The following is a 19665-nucleotide window of genomic DNA, read 5'->3' on the forward strand; positions in this document are numbered from 1 at the left end:
TTAAAAAAAAAAAAAAAATCTACCTGGTGCTTGAAAAAGGGTAACAGAAGGCAGAGCATGCACTTGAGCTGGGGGAGCACAGCGACAGCAATGCCCTTCCAACACTCTACCAAGTACACGGGTTCTCCACAGCAACAGGCAGCTGGCACGAAACATTATTTTTAAAGGAGCTATATGCCTTAACGTGAACAATGTGCCTTCGGGAAAACGCCAGCTTAGATGCTCTTGTTTTCATGAGACAGAAGAAACCAGCAGCATAGCCACAAATCCTAGGTTGTTTGGGTTTGTTGTTTTTTTGAGAAGAGGTGGCACAGGAAGCACATAGAATTCCTTCAGCATAATTTATTTGCTTTATTGTTCCTGCAGCACATTACATTAGAGTCAAGCTCACGCATGAAATGTCCTACAAGGACAACTTCAGAACAACTTGCTCTGCTCCTGTGTTGGGAACATGGAAGAAGGATGCAGCTCAAAGGGCACTGAATCCACATTTCCTCCAGGGACTAACAAAGGAACCTTTCCAACACCTCAAAGTGCTTTCATTCAGTCCTCTATTAGAGAAGACAGACAAGTTACTAGTGGATCACTTCATAGATTCCCCCCCCCAATTCTGGAAGTCAAATTAAAGAAGTGAGCTGACAGAAAAATTTGGCTTTTTTTCAGAATCAACTGAAGAGATTAGATCTCTTGCAGTTTTGTGTGAGACCAATTTAAGGGAGCAGTTCACAGAAACTGCTTAGCCTCTGCTTTCTGAAATTATCAGCGTGATGACTCAAAGCATGCATCCTAGTATTATCTGCTTTTAAAAAAAAAAGTTATTTATGCCCAAGACCAGAAGGAATGAATAGGCCTCCATTCCCAAAATCTTGGAATTTGCCCTCTACTAAAGCCATGAAGAGGACTGCAGCTAAGTGACTTAACTGATAAACATAGCCAGCTTCAGAGTTCCTTGGAGTCCCAAGTTTTACAGCCTGCAAACAAATCACTCCCTTTCTTTTACTGGCTATGTATAAAACATAACATTTGCTTCAAGAAGTGCTTGTCCAGAAGTCTTTTGAATACAAAACAGGTAAAGTCACTAGTGGGGTGTGGGTGGGAGGGGGATGAGAATCAGTAGTTTGTTGGTGGTTGTGTTTGTTTGTTTGTGGTTTTTTTTTTTTTTAAAGAGTGCTGACCCTTAGAGCTAAAAAGCCTATCTCTAACTGCTTACTATATCAACACAAAAGAAAGAAAGAAGATTAAAAGAACTGCAGTCTTTGCCGATCTAGGGCTCCTAATCATTAAGTCTAACGCAGAACAGCAGAACAATAAAAATTGCATTGTAAATTTATGTACCATGCACAGGTTATGGAATGTAGTGCAATAGGGCACTGTGCAGTGATAAAACCACATTCCTTACAAAGTTAACAGCTTTAAGCTCATGAGTTGTACATGTGGGCAATACTGAATGACCTTCATGCTTTCCAACATTCACTAGAAGGCAGATTTATTTGTAATCACAAGTCAGCTGTTTTCTTTTGGGGGATAAACATATAGTTGGAAGATCAAAGGTTTAAACTTTGCATTAAGTAGTAAATGCAGAGGCCAGTACATTAGCTTTAAAAGCTAAATTTGAAGACTGTACTCCAAAAGCCAGAGTGAATAATATTAGAATTTGAGTGAACCCACCAGAATGGTTGTTTGCTGCTCCTTTTTTTTTTTTTTCTTTTTCCTTTTGGGAGAGAGAGATAGACATTTACATAGTTCAGTTCCACTATAAAACAGTAGCCTCTCTAGCATATCCCTTATGTAAAAACACGTCCCGTTTCCACGCAAGAGATCCAATGTTCACAATGGAGAAATAAAGTTATATTGCTCTTAGTGTAATGGACATAACACAAGACTATCCTTTTTCTTACAGAGAAAATCCACCAATTTTTTTTATTTTAAACAAGCATTACTTGTCTCTCTTCCCATTTTTCTTAGACATTAAATAAATAATAGTTTGGAGAAGGAGCCTACTGAACTGGACTGCAGTACAACACAGTAGTGTCCTAGGACAGTATTATTAAAATAACCAGCAGCCGTTCATTGCATCAAAACCATCCCCAGGATACAATGAACAGTAAATTCTGGTTTTTGTTTAACAGACGAAAGCGATAAGCCTTAGATTATCTGAAACTTCCCCATCATAGTTCTTACACTGCTGAAAACGAAGTTCTAATTTAGATTTAATGACAGTAAAGAGACTACATTAAGCAGAACTGTTTCTGGATATGCAGAGACATGAGGGAATGGGACAAGATTAATTAATTTTCTTGCACATCCAGAAATCAAGACAGTTAAGCAGCATATGGAAGCATATAGTTCCTGATGTTCCAAAACAAATGGCAAAGAAAATCTTATTTGCAAGCATTTGACATGAGGCAATAGCCTTCTGGTTCTCAACTTCCTATGAGCTGCAGTAAGGAATTCAATTTTGCTACTTCACAAGCTTAAGTGCCCTGTTCTCAGGTACCTACACAAAAAAACAACGTTTAAGTAGAATGAGACAGTTAAATACTGAACACATTACAGATTTTAGTACAAAATTGCCAGTGGAAGCACACAGGGCTCTGAAACGATTCATAAAACTACACAGGTCTTTATATAAGGTTAATGGTTTGCTAGCCAAGAGCCAAGATTCACAAAATGGGTAATTTTTTGTTTCTTTTTTAAATCAGGTTTTAACTTCGTGCATTTTTCCTTCCAACACTTCACTACAATCTCAACAGCAACCAAATGGGCTGAGACTATTTTACTTACAGGTGTTTTCAAGCACCTTATTAATAAAGAGACCACAGGAAAACCTAAATAGTCAGCCCTTTCGATATACACTTCAGTTTGCTGCTCCTGGGTCAGGCAGCATGACAGCAATCTGAGCGTAGTACTTGGATGACTAACACTGAAATGGGTTGCAAACAGCAGCAATCATGACAGAGACAATAAAGAACCGTGGCAATCGCACACAGCTCCAATGAAAGAAAAATTATTAAAAATCGCCTCCAAAAAAACGCAGAGAAAAAACAGTTTTGATGCTAAAACATAGTTTCTTAAAGGCCACTTTTCGCTAAAGGGATTAGGTATGGTATTAACAATATACAAATAAATATAGCATATGGCATAAGCAAACGATAGCATAAGATCTTGGACACCTTTAAGAATGGAACTTTAAGGTAAACAGATATATATTACAACAAAGCGTTGCAATAAAAACGGTAATATGTTAAGGAAAGTGTGCGTGGTGCTAAAAAATAGTGTTCAATTAAAAAAAGTGTCTCCTGAAATGAAAGACACAAAGCTATAGTGAGCTAAAAGAACACAATCTTTGGAGATCTTTATATAAGCCACTGTCTTTACCAGAATACTTCAAACAAAGAATTCCTCTGAAGCTTATCATTTATAAAAAGAGTGAGGTAGGGAAATAATGGCATAAGAGGAAAGAAATACACTGGGTGTTCAACAGGGATGCACGGAGGGGTACTTTAGGATGGCTCGCCCTCCCTCCCGGTGCACAGATGAGGGAGACGCAAGGACCATGTACACGGTAGCTCCCTTCCCTGTAAGATTTCATCTCAGGTCTACCATCAAGATAAACAGCAAGGAACATATGAAAATGTCTTTAAGGGCTGTTTTCTGCAATGTTCAAAAAACTATCAGACAGACTAAGGGGGTAAGCATGTGGAGTGGTGCTCTCTTCAGCTGCACTGAAGAATAATTTCAGCTGGAGAAAGGGTGCTGCACAGGTTAGGGCAAAGCCGATGACAAAGGCAAGCTTGACACTAGGGTGCTGAAAGGTGGCAAGCGAGGTCCCAGACAGACACTAAACGTTTGGGAGAAAGTGGCACAAATGCTTAGGCTTGCCAGGGGGTCCACTAAGGCTGCCAGCGCAGAAGAACAGGGGCTGAGGGTGCAGCGTACTAGGTACGTGGGAGGGAAAGAGCAGTCTAGTCTGTTTGCCTGGGAATGCAGAGAGAAGGTGCAGGGCACAGCCTGAAGGACGGGAGGGGAGGACAGGTGAACCGGCTAGGGAAAGACTCAGGGCAGGTTGGGACACGACACGGTAGCAGTATGCTGCAACGCACAGGGAGGGGGCTCCACAGCGGAAGGGCTCGGCGGGCGGAGGGGTGCGCAGCCCGAGGGGCGGCGAGGAAAGGGCAGACGGCGGCCGGCCGGTACCTGGGCGTCTTGGCGGCGGCGGCGCTCTCCCGGCGGTCCAGCACCCCGGGCACGCAGTTGGTGAGCTCGGTCCAGTCGGCGTGTAGCCCGCAGCTCCAGCCCGTGGAGAAGCGGGAGAAGAGCCAGGTCTCCCGGCGGTTGGGGCGGTAGCAGGTGCACTTCTTCTGCCCGGGCCGGCAGTCGCAGGGCACCTCCAGCCTCACATTTTGCACCAGGTGGCGTCCGAAGGTGGTGCCGCCGGTCTTCTGGATGTGCAGGAAGACGATCACGTCCTCCCCCTTCATGTCGAAGGCGAGCTCCCGCTCCAGCTCCCGCACAGGGAAGTAGTACTTCTTCACGTAATGCGGGTCCGGCGTGGGGAAGAGGTCCAGCTCCTCCGAGTAGGAGCGGCCGCTGGGGGAACCCAGGCTCAGCCCTGGCCCCACATACTGGTACAAGATAAGCATGAAGCACACCGAGACGGCCACGATCAGCAAGAACTTGCTGGTCCTCTCAACCATGGTCCTTCCCGCACGCTTCATGTGTCACCATCTCCCGGGGCTGCCAGCGCTGGGCAGACGGCGGCGGTGCCGGGGGGTGGGCGGCGGAACCCGGCGCCTGTGCCAGCCGCCTCCCCCCACCGCTCCTCGGAGCAGAGCCTCCCCGGGGGACGGCGGGCCGCTCCCCGGGCTACCTCGGCTCCTCGCTGTCCCCGCCCGCCCCGCCGCGGGCAGCGCCGGGAGCGGGGCAGGGGCAGCCCGCAGCCAGCCGCTCCGCAGGCGCCGCGGCAGAGCGGCCAACTTGGGAAAGAAGGGCAGGAGGGGGGCGGAGAGGGACCAAGATGCAAAACCAGCCCCCTCCCGCCCTCCCCCCGCCGCTTCAGGAAGCCAACCCCATCCCGCCGCCGCCTGCGCCGTGCCCCAGCCCCGGCGGCACCGGCACGGCAGCGCCCGCCCCCGCCGCCGGCTGCGCACGGGCTCGGCTCGGCCGGGAGCGAGCGCTTCCTGCCCGCGCCGCCCCGCGCCCGGCATGCACAGCGCCGCCGCCGCCCGCGCCCGCCCGGCGGCGGGCACACACCGAGCGGCGGCGGCGGCGCGGTGGGCCCGCGCAGGTCGCAGGCCCCGCCCGCAGCCCGGGCCGGCGGGCGCCGCCGGAGCGCTCCGCTGGCCCGCGCTCCGCGGGTCCCCGCCGAACTCACTCGCGGGTGGGCTGCGAGGCGGCTGCGGCTGCCCGAAGCGCTGGGCGCTCAGCGCTTTCAGGGGCAGCCGTTATCCACTCCCCGCATATTCACCCCGAACGGGGAGCCTCGGCACCCCCCGGGGGCTAGATTCCTACTCCCTTTTTGAAACAACCATTATTAGTAACAGGAAAATTTGCATGGAAATGGGAGTAGCTCTTCCCACGTGTGTCTGCTCCCGCCGCATGGGACACCACAAGCCTTCAGCTGCAGTGTTGCAACTGGAAGGAACAGGAAAATGCTCTGGTCACACCGAGGAGGAGGTAGATGCCTGTGAGCAGAAAAGGTGCCTGGGCACCCCATCAGCCACCGAATTCCAAAATAAAAATAGGTGAAGTTGAGGCAAAAATAACAGAGGTGTTACTCACAGAAAACTTTCACAAGGAAATGCTTTCTGCTCAGCTGTCGGGCAGCCTTCCATCCAGCAGCGTCACGGCTGCAGAATTTGTTCTCAATACAGTAATCTCACAAATGAAGCAAAACATTGGAAGACCCAGGAAGGGCCAGGTATGCAGTGTCTTCTGTAGGGCAAGCGGCAGCAGATCGAGGTGCTGCTGCGAGGAGAGGTACGATAAGGACCTACAGAGGCCAGCAGTGTGCTTGCAGTGGGACTGAACCACCTTACCCAAGCAGAGTCCTCTCCAGCAGTTGCAAGGGTCCCACGGCTGGTCTGTCAGCCCGGCGCCGAAGGGCAGGCAGGGGTCGCTGCCACAGAGCGCCCATACAACCCCAGAAAATCACCGACTGGTGCCTCTCGCCACTGCCTGTGAATGGAGGATAAAACATGGCCCCATGTCAAAGAGTGCAGGTAGGGTCAGCGCAATGGCAGTCATGCCGGCCCTTCATCTAGACAGGAGTTAATTGTCTATGCAGAATTAATAATACAAACAATTGTTCCTTTCTAGCAAAAAATCTCTGACTGAAATACCATATTCTCCTGTAATTACTGCTATCAGTGACAGCTTGCTTAAGTTTCTGATGCTCTTTAAAAGAAAGGTTACGACTAGATTTTAGCACTCTGGCACTACAATACTCCCATCAGATTACACTTTTTAATCCAACCTCTGTCTTATGTAAGTGTAAGGGAACACATGCAGATGAGCCATTGTTAAACACTGGGTCAAATTTATAAGGGCTGAGGAGGAAATGAGATCCCAGATTTCCATTTGAACACCACAACTGATAAATCTGCTAGATTTTGAGATGGCTGCATTACTCACAAGTTGTGGTGCCCAGTGAGTTATGCAGTTCTTCCCAAACAAGTAACAATAAAAAGTTTATAGCACCCAGAAGCATCATAGATTGTGTTCAAACCATTCATTTTGTTTGATATTTTCCTCCTAAAAGTCTGCTTCTGATTTTCCTCTTTTCATGTAAGCTAGTAACTCCAGAAACAATGATGTCATTCTTACACACAAAGTTCAGCTACATCCAGAAGCATAGTATAAACACAATTTAAAGGTTTGAAATTTATATTGTGATTTGGGAAATACAGGCATATACATGAGGTATCTGTGCATGGTTGGACTGTACACCACAGCATAAAAAACACAGAGCAGATTTTAGGATTGCTGTGTGTTTGCCTGCAGCTATAAACATATAAATATTTTGAAATGACAGAACTATGAAGAAATCAGCCATTAAGTTAATTCTGGTTATATGAGCTATTTATTATTAATGAATTGTTTTAACTGTAGGATAGAAAATATTTTGCCCTTTTTCTTCAGTTATACAGGTGGAGATACTTTAGCAGATTTCATTACTGATTTATATTTGTGGTAAGTGTAGTGCCTGTCAGTTTGGGAAAGAACATACTAAAATATGATCCATGAAAGATAAACAGACCACAAAGGAAAATACAGAGTAATGGCTGAAATCGTGCTGTTTTCTTTACTGCAGCACCTTCTATATAGAAGTGGGGGACAGCGACCACGCTGGAAGTGTAGGGAAGGCCTGTGCCCTTCTGATCTACACCCACCCACACAAGTACACAACAGCCTGCCTAGGAGACACCGCAAAACCAAAGCACTGGGATCAACGCTTTTGTTTTTACTGAAATGCTGTGGAATCCTTCCCTGCTAATTCTATATGCTGCTCTGAAATAGTGGTATTTCAAAGCTGCTTACAGGTATCACTCATCTAAGATGATCACTTAAGCAAATACTTAAATCAATCTGTATTTATACTAAATGTAAAATTCCGCTGAAGACAATGATAGAGTAGTTCTTTGCTGCGCAGTGAGTTAAACATCAAGTACTGCATCAGTACTAGTTTAGACCAGCATCTTTCTTTTAGATCAGAGAAGATCAGAGTGGAGTTAAAACAACAAGATCTACACTTGCCCTGGTCTTCCCATTGGAAACAACAGCAGAAAGAGATGAGAAATCAAAAAAATACAAGTTGTTACTGCTACCTCCTGTTATTTACTGCTACTGCCTGCTTATTCTCCAAGTTCACCTAGACCATACGTTTAGCTGTTATCCATCTTTCCAAGTTGAATGGTCCACTCTCAGGCCAGATCTCCCTAGGCTTTCCTGTGTCTCATCACAGTAGGTCTGACTTGCTCCAGGAGGAGTTTCCTGTGAGGCAGTGGGAGTGACGATCTGCAACCACCAAGTTGCCTAAAAACTAAATGTTTATGTAGAATGAAAGAATTTTAGAGGAAAAACAAAAATTTGTATTTTTATCTCTGACCTGTGGACTGGGGGAGATGCATTTCAGATTTCCTCTCTCTGCATTTTCCTAGGCAAATGCAAACAGAAGACCCCACTGTAAAAGTTGACACCTTGGTGTCTATCTGATCCTCTGCATCCTAATTAGGAAAAATAAATTTTGCAATCCATTCCTGGCATAAATCCTACCCTCAGTCATCTAATGGCTTAACTTGCAGTCATTCAAGTATACGCTGGGATCCGCTGTCTCTCCTGTTTCTACAGCCCCCAGTAAATCACATGGAACCTCTCGTACGGCACTCTACCCAACGTCCCTTGTTCCGCTACCAAGCCTCAGACAGCGATACTCCTTCTCTGAATCTGTAACATTTTACATCACCTTCATGTCCAGTGCAAAGGAGGTTACATCAACCACACAGTTAACCATCAGAAGCAGTTCAGGTATCCATTTAAAAATGATACCAAAAGCTGCAGGAACTCCAAAATCAACTGATTGAAGGTCATGTTGTATTTAAACCTGCATTGATGCAAGCAATAAAATAAACCATGTCTTAGGTCCTAGGAGATTAAACCTTAACATGGACTCTAGGTGTTTTATTTTTTTCAATATAATTTCCTTTATTCTGTGCTTGACACTAGAGAGAAGACCACTTTTTAGCAGTGGCTCAAATTCTGCTCATTTGTATTAACATAAAACTGAAATATCTAGTGACGTTCCACTCCAGATATATGTCAGACTGAGCAGAACGTCTCCTACTAAAAGTAAATTGAAAGATTATGTTTGGCATTTCCATAGTAATCCAGTTGTTCTCAGAATATGAGTTCCATTGATTTTCAGTGATTTTCACACGACTAAGTCACTTCAGGTACATTTGAAAGGTCTATTGTTTTTGTACATTCCCTCACACTAGTCCATATATGTGAAAGCATTAACTTTGAATTCTCACTAAAAAATAAATCAGACTGAGGTCAGGCTTATGTTAGCCAAGTTACCTAAGCTTGATCTACACTCAACCAGTTTGCTACTCAAGAGAAACCTAGACAGCTAAGCCAGCACTCATGATTCATTCATGGTATGACATTGCTAGGAGTGAGACATGAAGATTAGAAATCCTCTTACAGACAACAAGAAATAAACAGAAAATTTTGAAAATGCAGTTGAAAAGTATTTTATCATTGCTTGCTGCTGGCCACTGGATGCCTAAATACTTACCTTACAGCCGAGTAAAATATTCTACTTTATATCCCACAGGGGCTATACCTTCCCTGCAGAGAAGCTGAGAGTAGTGGCTTTGGTTTGAACTTGGAGTAAGCCATCTCATTACAAAGCCATACTGGTTTACAGGAATGTGCAGTATTCTGTGTTCACCTGGGATCTCTGAGGGCCTCGCTTTGGCTCCCAGCATGGCAGCCTGTCCCTTTCCCACTCTTTCCAAGTGATTGCAGAATGCAGGCACTAAGGGACTAAGCCTTCAGACAGTTTAGCCTGCATGCAAACGGTTACCAACAGTGAGAGCAAACGGCACTTAGGCTTAGCTCTTAAACCTGTATGATGGGATGGGTCCACTAGTTTGGGTCTAAACTAGTAACACACACCTAAGCTCAAAGTTTATGTATTTGCAGTTAGAACTCAGCTGAAGAGCAAAGTCTGAGTCAATACTGAAGTGAGGACAAACTCAGATATAGTGAGAGTACAGCTTATTACAGAAAGCCTCCCATGAGAAAACAGCAGTAGGAAACATGTAAACCACATACCACCTCTGCCACCAAAACCTCAATGAAATACTTATCTCAAAGCCTAATAAATAAATAGTAGCTTTATTGGGCAGGGGAAGTCTAAAGCTTTCTCCATACACAAGTTACACTAGTTTGCTGTGAACTAGTACAACCTAGTTAACCAAAGCAGTAAAAAAATCCTCTTTAAACACTTGCAAACCCTAAGAAATATCTCAATAAAGGCATCTTAAATAAAGTTCTACTACTCACAATTAAGAAAAAAGAGTGTATTTACTTTGTTTCCCAAGGACAAGCTCCCTGTTCCCCCAAACAGGTTGAAACAAACCACCTACCTTGTTTATTCCAATCTATATTTTTTTTTCTGCCCCTATAGGAAGAGTAGGCATGTGATACTCTCATTTGCTTTGGTGATATATGTGTGTGTACCATATACCAAGTCAATGGTGAGGAGTCACAAATTACAGGATTTAGGAGTTGACTGGTAGTATCAATGCTCAGACCTGTAGCAAAGTGTAGAACAGGGTTTCTAAACTTACCTTGCTCAACTACTGCTGTTGCAGCATCAGTAGCAGTTCCCAGCCATACACATTTGCACAGAGTGGCAGCACTCATACACCATTTTCCTGTGATATTGTACTCCTAGTTGGAAACCCACAGCAGTTTGGAAGCACTGGTGCAAAGGCTCTATGGCTTCAGTACTAATGCTGTAGGTTAGCCACACCACCACCAAGCTCTCACAGCCAGCGAGGTGATCACTTCTCCCGAGCACAACACGGTTCCATTCCAGTCAGGGAAGCAGGTACTGAAGATGACAAACTCTGTCAGACCCGGCAAGCCTGGTTCTGATTTCAGGCTCTTGCACTACTTTTTGAGGGCCACTGGAAAGGTCTGCTGTTTGAAAACTACCAAAGACAGTCTTAGAAATCTTGGCAGAAATCAAAACAGTGAAGCCACTAACAGCTGTCCTAAACAAAGGAAAGTCTAATTTCAACAGCCACAGAGATGAAATCTGAGTTTTAGAAGCTTCACAGACCATGTGGTTATGATATCACCCCACTCCCTCTTCTCATGTGGATGCTGTGGATCTAAACATCTGTGTCTTAGCAGAAGGTCAGCATATGACTGGTAAGACAGAGCTAGTTACCTAATGATTGTCTTCTCTCTCTTGCAAAAGGAAAATGGTTGAAGCAGATCCACCCCATGAGCCTCCATTTGCAGCTCACTGCTTCAGGACCTCCTGTGGATAGACATAAGCAAATGTTGAACTTGCCAAAGCCGCATGTACACGCTACTGTATAGTGACTGCAGATGGCAGACCCAAATGTGTGTCAGGACCTCGAAACATTGGAAAGACCTTAGCTGATCTCTCAAAATATATAAACGCCTAGAAGTTTAAGCAGGGAGTTGGGACTGCAGTTCGAGCACAAATAGTTTCTAAGGTATTAATCCATCTAAGGGAGGAGTTTGTGGGTCCACAGGGAAGGCACAAGGTGCCAGCTGCTCCTTATTCAAGCTCTTTTTTCTTACTTGCATGGCAACAGCTGCAAGATGATGCTGTCTGGGCTCAATAGAAAGGACAGGCCTATTTGTTGGTGGCATATTATTACCCTGTCGTACACGGGGATTAAACGAACATAAGGGGAGCTTGGGTTCTATAAGATTTCACTTCCCCCCGACTCCTCTCTCATGCAGCAGCTGTCTACTGTGACATGCCTGTTAGCAGGGAACAAGTATAGCCCTTTCAGCCTTGCTCTCTAAAACCCCTCAGAACACAAATGGGACAAAAACACTTGGCTTCTGGTAGGGACATTAGTGTGACGTGTATTCTAGAAGCACCAAGATGGTGGTCTTATAGTAGAAGGAAGCCAGTGCAGCCAGCAAACTTTCTGCATGTTGACTCTATCCATACCCATAACAGGTATGGGTCAGAAAAAAATGGTGCTGGAATAGTTTCTGTATGAACAGCTTAGTAACTTTCTGTAGTGACCTGAAGCTTAAGATTAGCTCATGGCCAAGCTTGCTGGCATGGATTTTATGTCTCATACATATTAATCTAAATCTTATTGGAAATATTATTTTATTTTTACGCTCTTCAGTAAATGCTACAATGCACGAGGAAAATCCTTGTCTCTTCGCTATTGGGACTTAAATAAACATATAAATGTCCTGTATACACATGCACTGTTTCTTAATGTTTTATACCATTGTTTCCTTGATCTTGATCAAAAAACTGACAACTCAGCTTGGAAATTGCAAATGTGCTTACAGAATTTTGACTTGAGATCTCTTCGTGTGATCCTCCAGGGAAAGAACTAATTAGAACAGGCATTCATCCTTCCTTGCTGATGTTGTAACATAAATGGTGAACAGACAAAGCAGAGATGCTAAAGTTCATGAGAACTGAGACACACACACAAAAGCAACTAATCACTTTCCCCTTTAAGGCCCAAATTAAGAAGCTATGTAACGAAGTGAATAAGCTGAAAGCTATAAACTGGCTCTATAGCAATCATATGCTTAGAGATGTGCAGCTAAACTGGAAATGTGCACAATTCAGCTCTTAGAAGGCTTTTAGACAGAAGTCAACCACCTGAAAAGTGCAAGGAATTTGAAGTGTACTACTTAATGGATTTTTTAAAAAAAGAAATTGACTGGCAAAGCCAAGCTGTAGATAGTCACAGCCTCTGTCTTGTGTCTACAGGACCAACTCTTTCAATTATGCTTCGTCTACAAGCAATGTAGCAGAAGAGCCATAGACCTGACCAACAAAAGTCTGAATGCTTTCTGAACAAGTAAAAGCTGCTGGTTTAAAAATCCCCTAACGTGAGAAAAAGTGCAGAAATAAAAAAAAAAAACCTCCTCCATTTCACAATATATGGAGCACCATAAAATTAGCTCAATGGTAAAGGAAATGGGAAGAAGTTCGCATTCCAGCTGCCTCTACGTAGTAGGAGCTGCATATGCGAGATACAAGAGGTGAAGGGCTTCCCTGCACTGCTGCCCCGCATGCCTGTGCGGGGTGGGTGCCCAGCACTGGGCAGTGCGCTCGCCTGTGGCTCCAGGCACTCCCAGATCTGTTGATGCTGCAAACCAAAGGGATTTTCCATGGTTGGTTTTATCACAGCGATTGTGATTGTCCGCATCTTATCAAAAGAGTCTTTATAAAAGATACCAAATCAACACTTGAGAGCATGAGGAAAAGGAATTTCATGAAGATTGCAAGACCAAAATTAAGTCTACAACATTTATAATTAAAGCTACATTTATAATTAAAGGAGCCCTTGAGTGTTAAACATTTTTAGGACACAGCAACAAGAAAATTGGGAGAAAAGGCTAAAATGGCACCAGGCAAACAAGTTCTTGGTTAAAATGAAAACAGTGGGGCCAATGTAGTGTACTAGGGCTGTTGTGTGAGGCTGCTTTCCTCAACTGAATTTCTAGTTTACTTCTATGGGTTGTTCAGTCCTAGGTGGCACTTAATCTCTTTTTGAACCTTACCACGGGGTAACTTACTAGAGAGATAAGACCAGTGATCTACCCAAACCGTACCTGACAGTGGTGACTTAAAGTTGCATCGGATGAAGGAGTGACCAGCTCCAGAGTACATCATCAGTTAAGCCTTATACTGGCACATAGGGGAAATAACTGTAGACTCGGCACAGTCTCTGGAGTGAGGGCTATGTATTTCAGGCTTGACCTACTTAAAGCATTATCCATAGTATATTAATCTCTTAATTCTTTTTTTGGTTTGCATACTGAGCATTGGTGATAACTGGTGGCACTGAGTTTTCTGCCTCTTCGATTTTTATAAAAATAAAAAGTCCTAGAAATAAGAGCGATACATACAAATGCAGTACACAAGTATTAGAGTTGGTTGGGATGAAGGACTCAAGAACAGCAAGAGGAAAAACAAAATAAATTTGAGCCTACTCATCTATACATAGCAGAAATAGAGAATTAAACTTTAAAACAGCATTACAATAAATTATTTTATTTTTTTGGAAACACAGAAGTCCCAACTACCCTTTCACCAAGTCTCACATGGCAGGTAAGCATAAAACTTTCCATGTTTGAGAAAAAAACCCAAACGAGAGCTTGTGCTGAATTTTGTCCTATATTTGACTCCTAGACACTGACAGTTTCAGTTAACTGATTTCTCCCTCTGTCAATACAATTCATCCAGCTCCATACTTGCTGCAATAAAAAAATTTCCTGCCTCAGTCTCCTTTGTCAGGGGGAAGAAAGGTTACGGTCAACAACTGTTCACAGCCAGAATTGCTGGAAAGAATTCCACATCATTCCCTGAGAGGATGCAGTGCTACTTTCTTTATTGTACCACTTTCTAACCACTGGATGATGCTGGATAGAAACGGGAGAAATTCCAAGACTTCTTTGTCACTGACAGTAAAATAGGACCTAAGCAAGACCAGCCAGTCCTGCCAATCTGTGCATGTTTTAAAGAAAAACACATTTAAAGAGCACACACATTCTGCTGTAGGAATCTCGACAATCTATTTCCTGTAAAAACACATATCACAGAAAAGGAAAGAAACTGAATGTACAGATTGCAACTTTCTGTTAATTTCACACGTTTTAATCTCTCTTTCTGATACATTTCTTTTACATTTGTTAAAGCAATTGCAGTTTTAATACGACTAGGGCCTTTTCTTTTAATTAGCCTTTTTACGTCGCTTCTTTTTTCCCCCAAGTTGGTAAAGTTTTGTTTATCACCAATTAAATTCCTTCCTTACACTGCAGAGGGGATTAAAATATTTGTAACAGAGGGTACCCTTGCTGAGGCTTTGTCACAGAGAGTGCAATAGGTCTTGCAGCGATGATATGGGCTTCCGCATGCTGCGGTAATACAAGATGCTTGTCCCTGCCATTTTCTCAGGTGGAGCTGATACGCATGTACTGTGCTCTGTGATGAAAACTTAACTCTAATGTTGCTTTCTTTAATTAGGAGAGTATTAATTTGTAGTGAAAATAAATGCCACTTTCTTGTTTGGAAAAGTGTTACAGAACTATTCCTAGTTAAAAAAGGAAAGGGCTGAATTTATGAAAATATGGAACATTGTTTTCAAGAACAATGACTATTTCAAACTTAAGTTTCCTAGATATGATGAGAATTTTCATGAAAAGCCTACTGAAGCCAGAGGCGGAATATCATTTTCTCTAACACTGGTTGAAACAGATAGAAGTATGTGTTTCTGTGAAACACAGTTGTGTTTTCAATAGGAGCTGGACATGGTAGGGTTTAAGCACTTCCTAATAGTACATAAGATTCTGTTGCAGACCAAACAAACTTAAGGGAAAGGTATGCTGTCTTGAAACTGACAAGAAGAAATGGAAGAAGAAAAATTTCTCTTTCCAGCCAGAATATTAAGGCTTTCCACATATCTGTCATTTTGGTAACCTCTTGGGAAACAGCTTTTGAGAACACTGAGATAAGAATCTCCGAACAGAAACAGGCTGTCTAAGACTATTCTTACAATGGAAATAGCCTTAGATAAAAGGAGTTCAAACAGGCTAGATATTGTTTAAAATAAAAGTATTGTTCTTTCTAGTTTGTGCTTGGCAGTACACTGAAATGTATTATAATAGTTCCCAGTGTGGAGGCTTTTCTATAATAAAAGTGATTTATTTTGCAATAATCAGTTTACTTCAAATGCAGAGTAGTTTGTTTTGGTATAAACACACACCCCGCCAGCTATTTTTGTAGTGCCAATGTCCATACAGAGAACTACTCTGGAATTCTTACTGTGGTCATCAACTACCTATACAGACATGCTGTTAGCTTATGTAGGAACTGGAAGAGATCATCAACTGTTCCATTTTGAGGGAGAACCACTTCTCTGTAAGTGACATGTCTTCTGTTTTAACAAGTATAGCCCAGAATTTGGGGCTTTTTATTGGTGTTGAACTATTGCGTCAGTTCAGAAGACAGACTTACAGTTGGCTAGATATTTGCATTATTAAACATTGAAATGCAAAACAACAGGCAAAATTAGGGCTGTTGGAAAAGCAAAAGCCAAGCTGGGTAATTGTAATGCATTGAAGCATTTTAATTCAGAGCTCCCTCTCTTCCTGCTGCTGGCTTGCCAGCCTAACAGTGGACTTTTTCTTGAGGGAAGAGGGTATAGGAAGGAAAGGATTTAAATTTTGTCCATGACAGAAAAAATAGAAATTGGAAAAATGTATGTTGTGTTGAAGCAAAAACCGTACAAGTGCACTGTCCACAGCATCCCTTGGAGGAATACATGTATCTTCCTGATAACTACTGCTGCCACCTATGAAAAGAATCTGAATGTCCTCAGTGAAGCAGAAACCAAGAGATGTTATGAGTACTTTGTTATTGTTCTTCAGATAATCCAGCAAAACATACTAGAAAAAATTCCACATCATTCCTGGAGATAAATCCTGGAGAAGGTTTTGTGTTGGTTTTGCAGAAACTCGAGTAAATTGTAGTTAGCACTTCACTCTTCATAGCCTCAAGGAGGAGCAAACAATTGCCCGCTGGTAAGGTCAAGCTTCTGGATAATGCTTGTTGCCACTGACCTGGCAAAAATTCCTTTAGATAGCTTCAAGAGAGTCAACAACTCCATATGTGAAATTCTACAAACAATACGAGAAATGGATATGCATCAAGCTGGTCAGCAGACCGCTTTGGTTTGGATATACAACAAATTCTGATCAGCAGAGAATGAAAAGCGTGTGTTGTTTTTTTACCACAGCTTTTTATACAGACATAAAAAAAAAGGTGAATGCACTCCAGCAGCACAGCTGTGTCAGCAGCAGTAAGACCTGGACTGACAGTGCCTGATGTCTTTTGCCAATACAACCTCTGACAAAGATGCTCAGCGCTAGAAAAAGTAGCTAAGAGTGGACATATTCCAGCAACAGACCAACAATAGCAACTGGAAATTCGCAAATCGGAAGTGGTCTCTTTGCTAACAGTATTGGTTATACCATGAAAATTCCACCTTTACCAGCATTCATTTAGGCACAGTGGGAGCCTGAGTAGATGCGTGTCTCTGGCTTCACAGCAATGCTCAGAGCAGATTTTACAGCAATGGTACTGAAAACAGCTGTGGAAGGCTAGTTCTCAGACCGATTTGGCCTAGCAGCAGTCAGAGGGCAGCATATGTGCGTACTGACCAGCAACATTCTCCAGCAATAGCCACAGGAAGATATACCATTTTCTGGTACCCTTGCACTGCTGAACTGCAGGATGCTGCAGAGCAGAAGGTCAAAACGGAAAAGCAAAATAGTCGTTCATTATCTTCCCTTTTAGGTCCCTCAAAACTATTTTCTAGAAATGACTGTCATTCTGGGAAAGGGTCTGGTGGAAGAAACACACATAACTGACGGGTAAGAATAGCTGTTACAGTTTCCATATGCAGCTGTCTCACTGTTTCCTTAGATTTTTAAGAGGTATGAGCTGAACTGTAATAACTTACAGAATGGTAAACTGGCATTGATTTTAGCTTTCCCTATTATGTCAGCTATAATTTTCAATGGTTTGGGAGTTCTTCAAATAACTGAGCCTTCCTGCACTGGGGTGGAAGAACATCTGTGGAAAAGTTAACGTGAGAAAGCTGAGAGCAGAAATTATCAGACTTCTCCCTAGGTAGGCCACCCTCCTGCAAGAATTATAGCCCCTAAAGACAAGCCTAAAAAAGTACAGTCATTTGTCTCTGTGGAAGAAGAATTCAGACACAATTTTTGTGGCATGCTGGAGAAAAGAAGTGGGAAGGAAAATGACTATCTTCCTCCCACTTCAGATAATCTGTGGGGAGGAATAAACTGGATCTTGGTCCTGGGCACTAGCCTCCATGAGAAGAACAACTTGTGCCTGTTCTGCGCCACTCTGTCCACAGACCAAGATGAGGATACTGATGCTCTGAAACACAGTTCCCTTCTCACGGTTCTTCTGAGGCAGATAGCTACACATTAAACCATGAAAAGATCTTGCTGTAGATCCACATGCTAACAATTCTCAGCAGTAAACTTCATCACATGCTTTTTAAAAAATACAACTTGAGTAATGTGCAGATAGGGACATTTTAAATGTGTCAATACAAGACTGTGCAACTGCTAGTAAGTGATCAAGAAGCCTGTTTTCTGAGATGGGTTTAGAAAAACATTTGTTCCTGAGAACTGAAATCTATTATCAGTGGCTTATGACCTTGGCTAAAGAATGATAATTACAGTAGCAGGCAGGGAAGTTGTGAAAAAGTAACATATTCAGAAAAATATTTGAAGTAAAGCCATATCAGAGTGTACTGCCATATCCTGTATGGCTCCCTTTTTTGCACTGTGGTATGTTTGGTAATCACTGGACCTTCTGCTCTTAAGTTTACTAATTCACAGTAGATTTTATGAACTTCAGGCCACAAGGCATGATCTTGACCTACACTGCTTAGTCTGAACAACTGCCTAAGCCCCGGAATTTGTGCCATCTTGCCCTAGTCCTACACAAAGCACAAGCCTTTGCTCCTTGCACTGTAGCAGCTGTGTGGATGGAAAATGCAGACACATATACACAGACACAGCTTTAGACACTTGAATATCCAGTTTTGACCATATTTAATCAAATTTACTTTTGTCGTCTTAGACAAAAATGGCAGAGAATAAAGGAAAGGTTAGTTAATCTTTTCCTCCAAACAACCACCTCCAAACAGACAAAGCTGTTACTGTAGTCAAAAAATGTAAATCAATCCAGTCCACTGAAATTTGAGCTCATCCTATCTTTTCAGTTGGCAACTAATGCAACTCACTGAAGAAAGAGACAGTGGAAGATTCTTAGAGGTCACTGGAAGAGAAGAATTAACTCCAGTGAAAACAGACTTATATCTGTGCCAAAGCCTAAACTGAACACACATGAAATCTTGGCTATAACAAGACAGATCAGATTTCTGTAAATTGCCCTGATCTGTACAGTATGGTAAACTAGACCATTAGAGGCAAATGCTCTCTGATCTGGTGTTCTTGAAGACAAATTTATTTTTCCTGTGTCTAATTGAGATGCAACAAGCTTGTTTCCCCTTTCAGCTCTTAATATTATCATACCAACCATCTTTTCTCCTTGAAAAGAAAAAGAAGCTATCCCAAATTAACAGATCTGTGCGAATACAGACCAAAAAAATAAATGTTTATGTTAAGCAGCTTGGCAACCATACAGTTTCAGCAAATTTATTTGTTATTTTTCTTGCTTTATAAGTACTAATGTTTCACTCCTTAAAACCTCATCAACTTTTGATCTTTTTCTAAATTCTCTTCAACTCTACCTCTTAAAAGAATAGAGTTCTCTTTTGTTATCTGGACTTTTGTATCACTACTAATTTTTAACAGTGCCTCCTGCTGATACATTAAGATGAGTTCATGAATCAGTTCATTTTTTATCTGGATAATCTTAGCATTTTCCTAGCAGCTCATATGACTTTAGACACTGGTCTCTGTCACAGATCAAGTTTTTACATGTTGCTTATTTTTAATGTGTTTAATTAAAATTATAAGACTTCCTGCCATAGAACTCAGATAAAGATGTCATGGTGATACTAGAAGTAAATGCATTTAATTGTTTCACAATATATTGTATCATTGGGAAAGCTGAACACTTAACAAGCTATTGTGTCAGGGACTCGCCACATTGGATCCGTGGGCCCTTAAGCTTTCCTCAGTTACTCTACGTTGCGTCACTAACCTCTTCCTTAAATTCGCTGTTGAGCATCCTGGGCACAACTCTTTCCCTTACCTTCACAGGAGTAGGACCCTGCTGCCTAGATGGTACTCTGGTACTCCCAAGTAGCTTCAGAACTCCATTTCCCACGGTACTAACCC

General features: G+C 42.8%; 1 protein-coding gene across 1 annotated transcript in view; it reads right to left on the reverse strand.

The window, feature by feature from the left end:
* The window catches only part of HS6ST1 (heparan sulfate 6-O-sulfotransferase 1), a gene marked incomplete at its 5' end in the record, with an annotated part of 193764 nt that extends 189046 nt beyond the window's left edge, over window positions 1-4718 (reverse strand). Inside the window, one exon of the mRNA XM_082003798.1 lies at window positions 4198-4718. Within this exon, the coding sequence (XP_081859924.1) occupies window positions 4198-4718 (521 nt within the window). The remainder of the gene's footprint in view (window positions 1-4197) is intronic.
* Between the last annotated feature and the right edge of the window lie 14947 nt (window positions 4719-19665).

The sequence above is a fragment of the Phaethon aethereus genome (genome assembly GCF_964289735.1).
Source record: "Phaethon aethereus genome assembly, chromosome: 9".
Lineage (NCBI taxonomy): Eukaryota > Metazoa > Chordata > Aves > Phaethontiformes > Phaethontidae > Phaethon > Phaethon aethereus.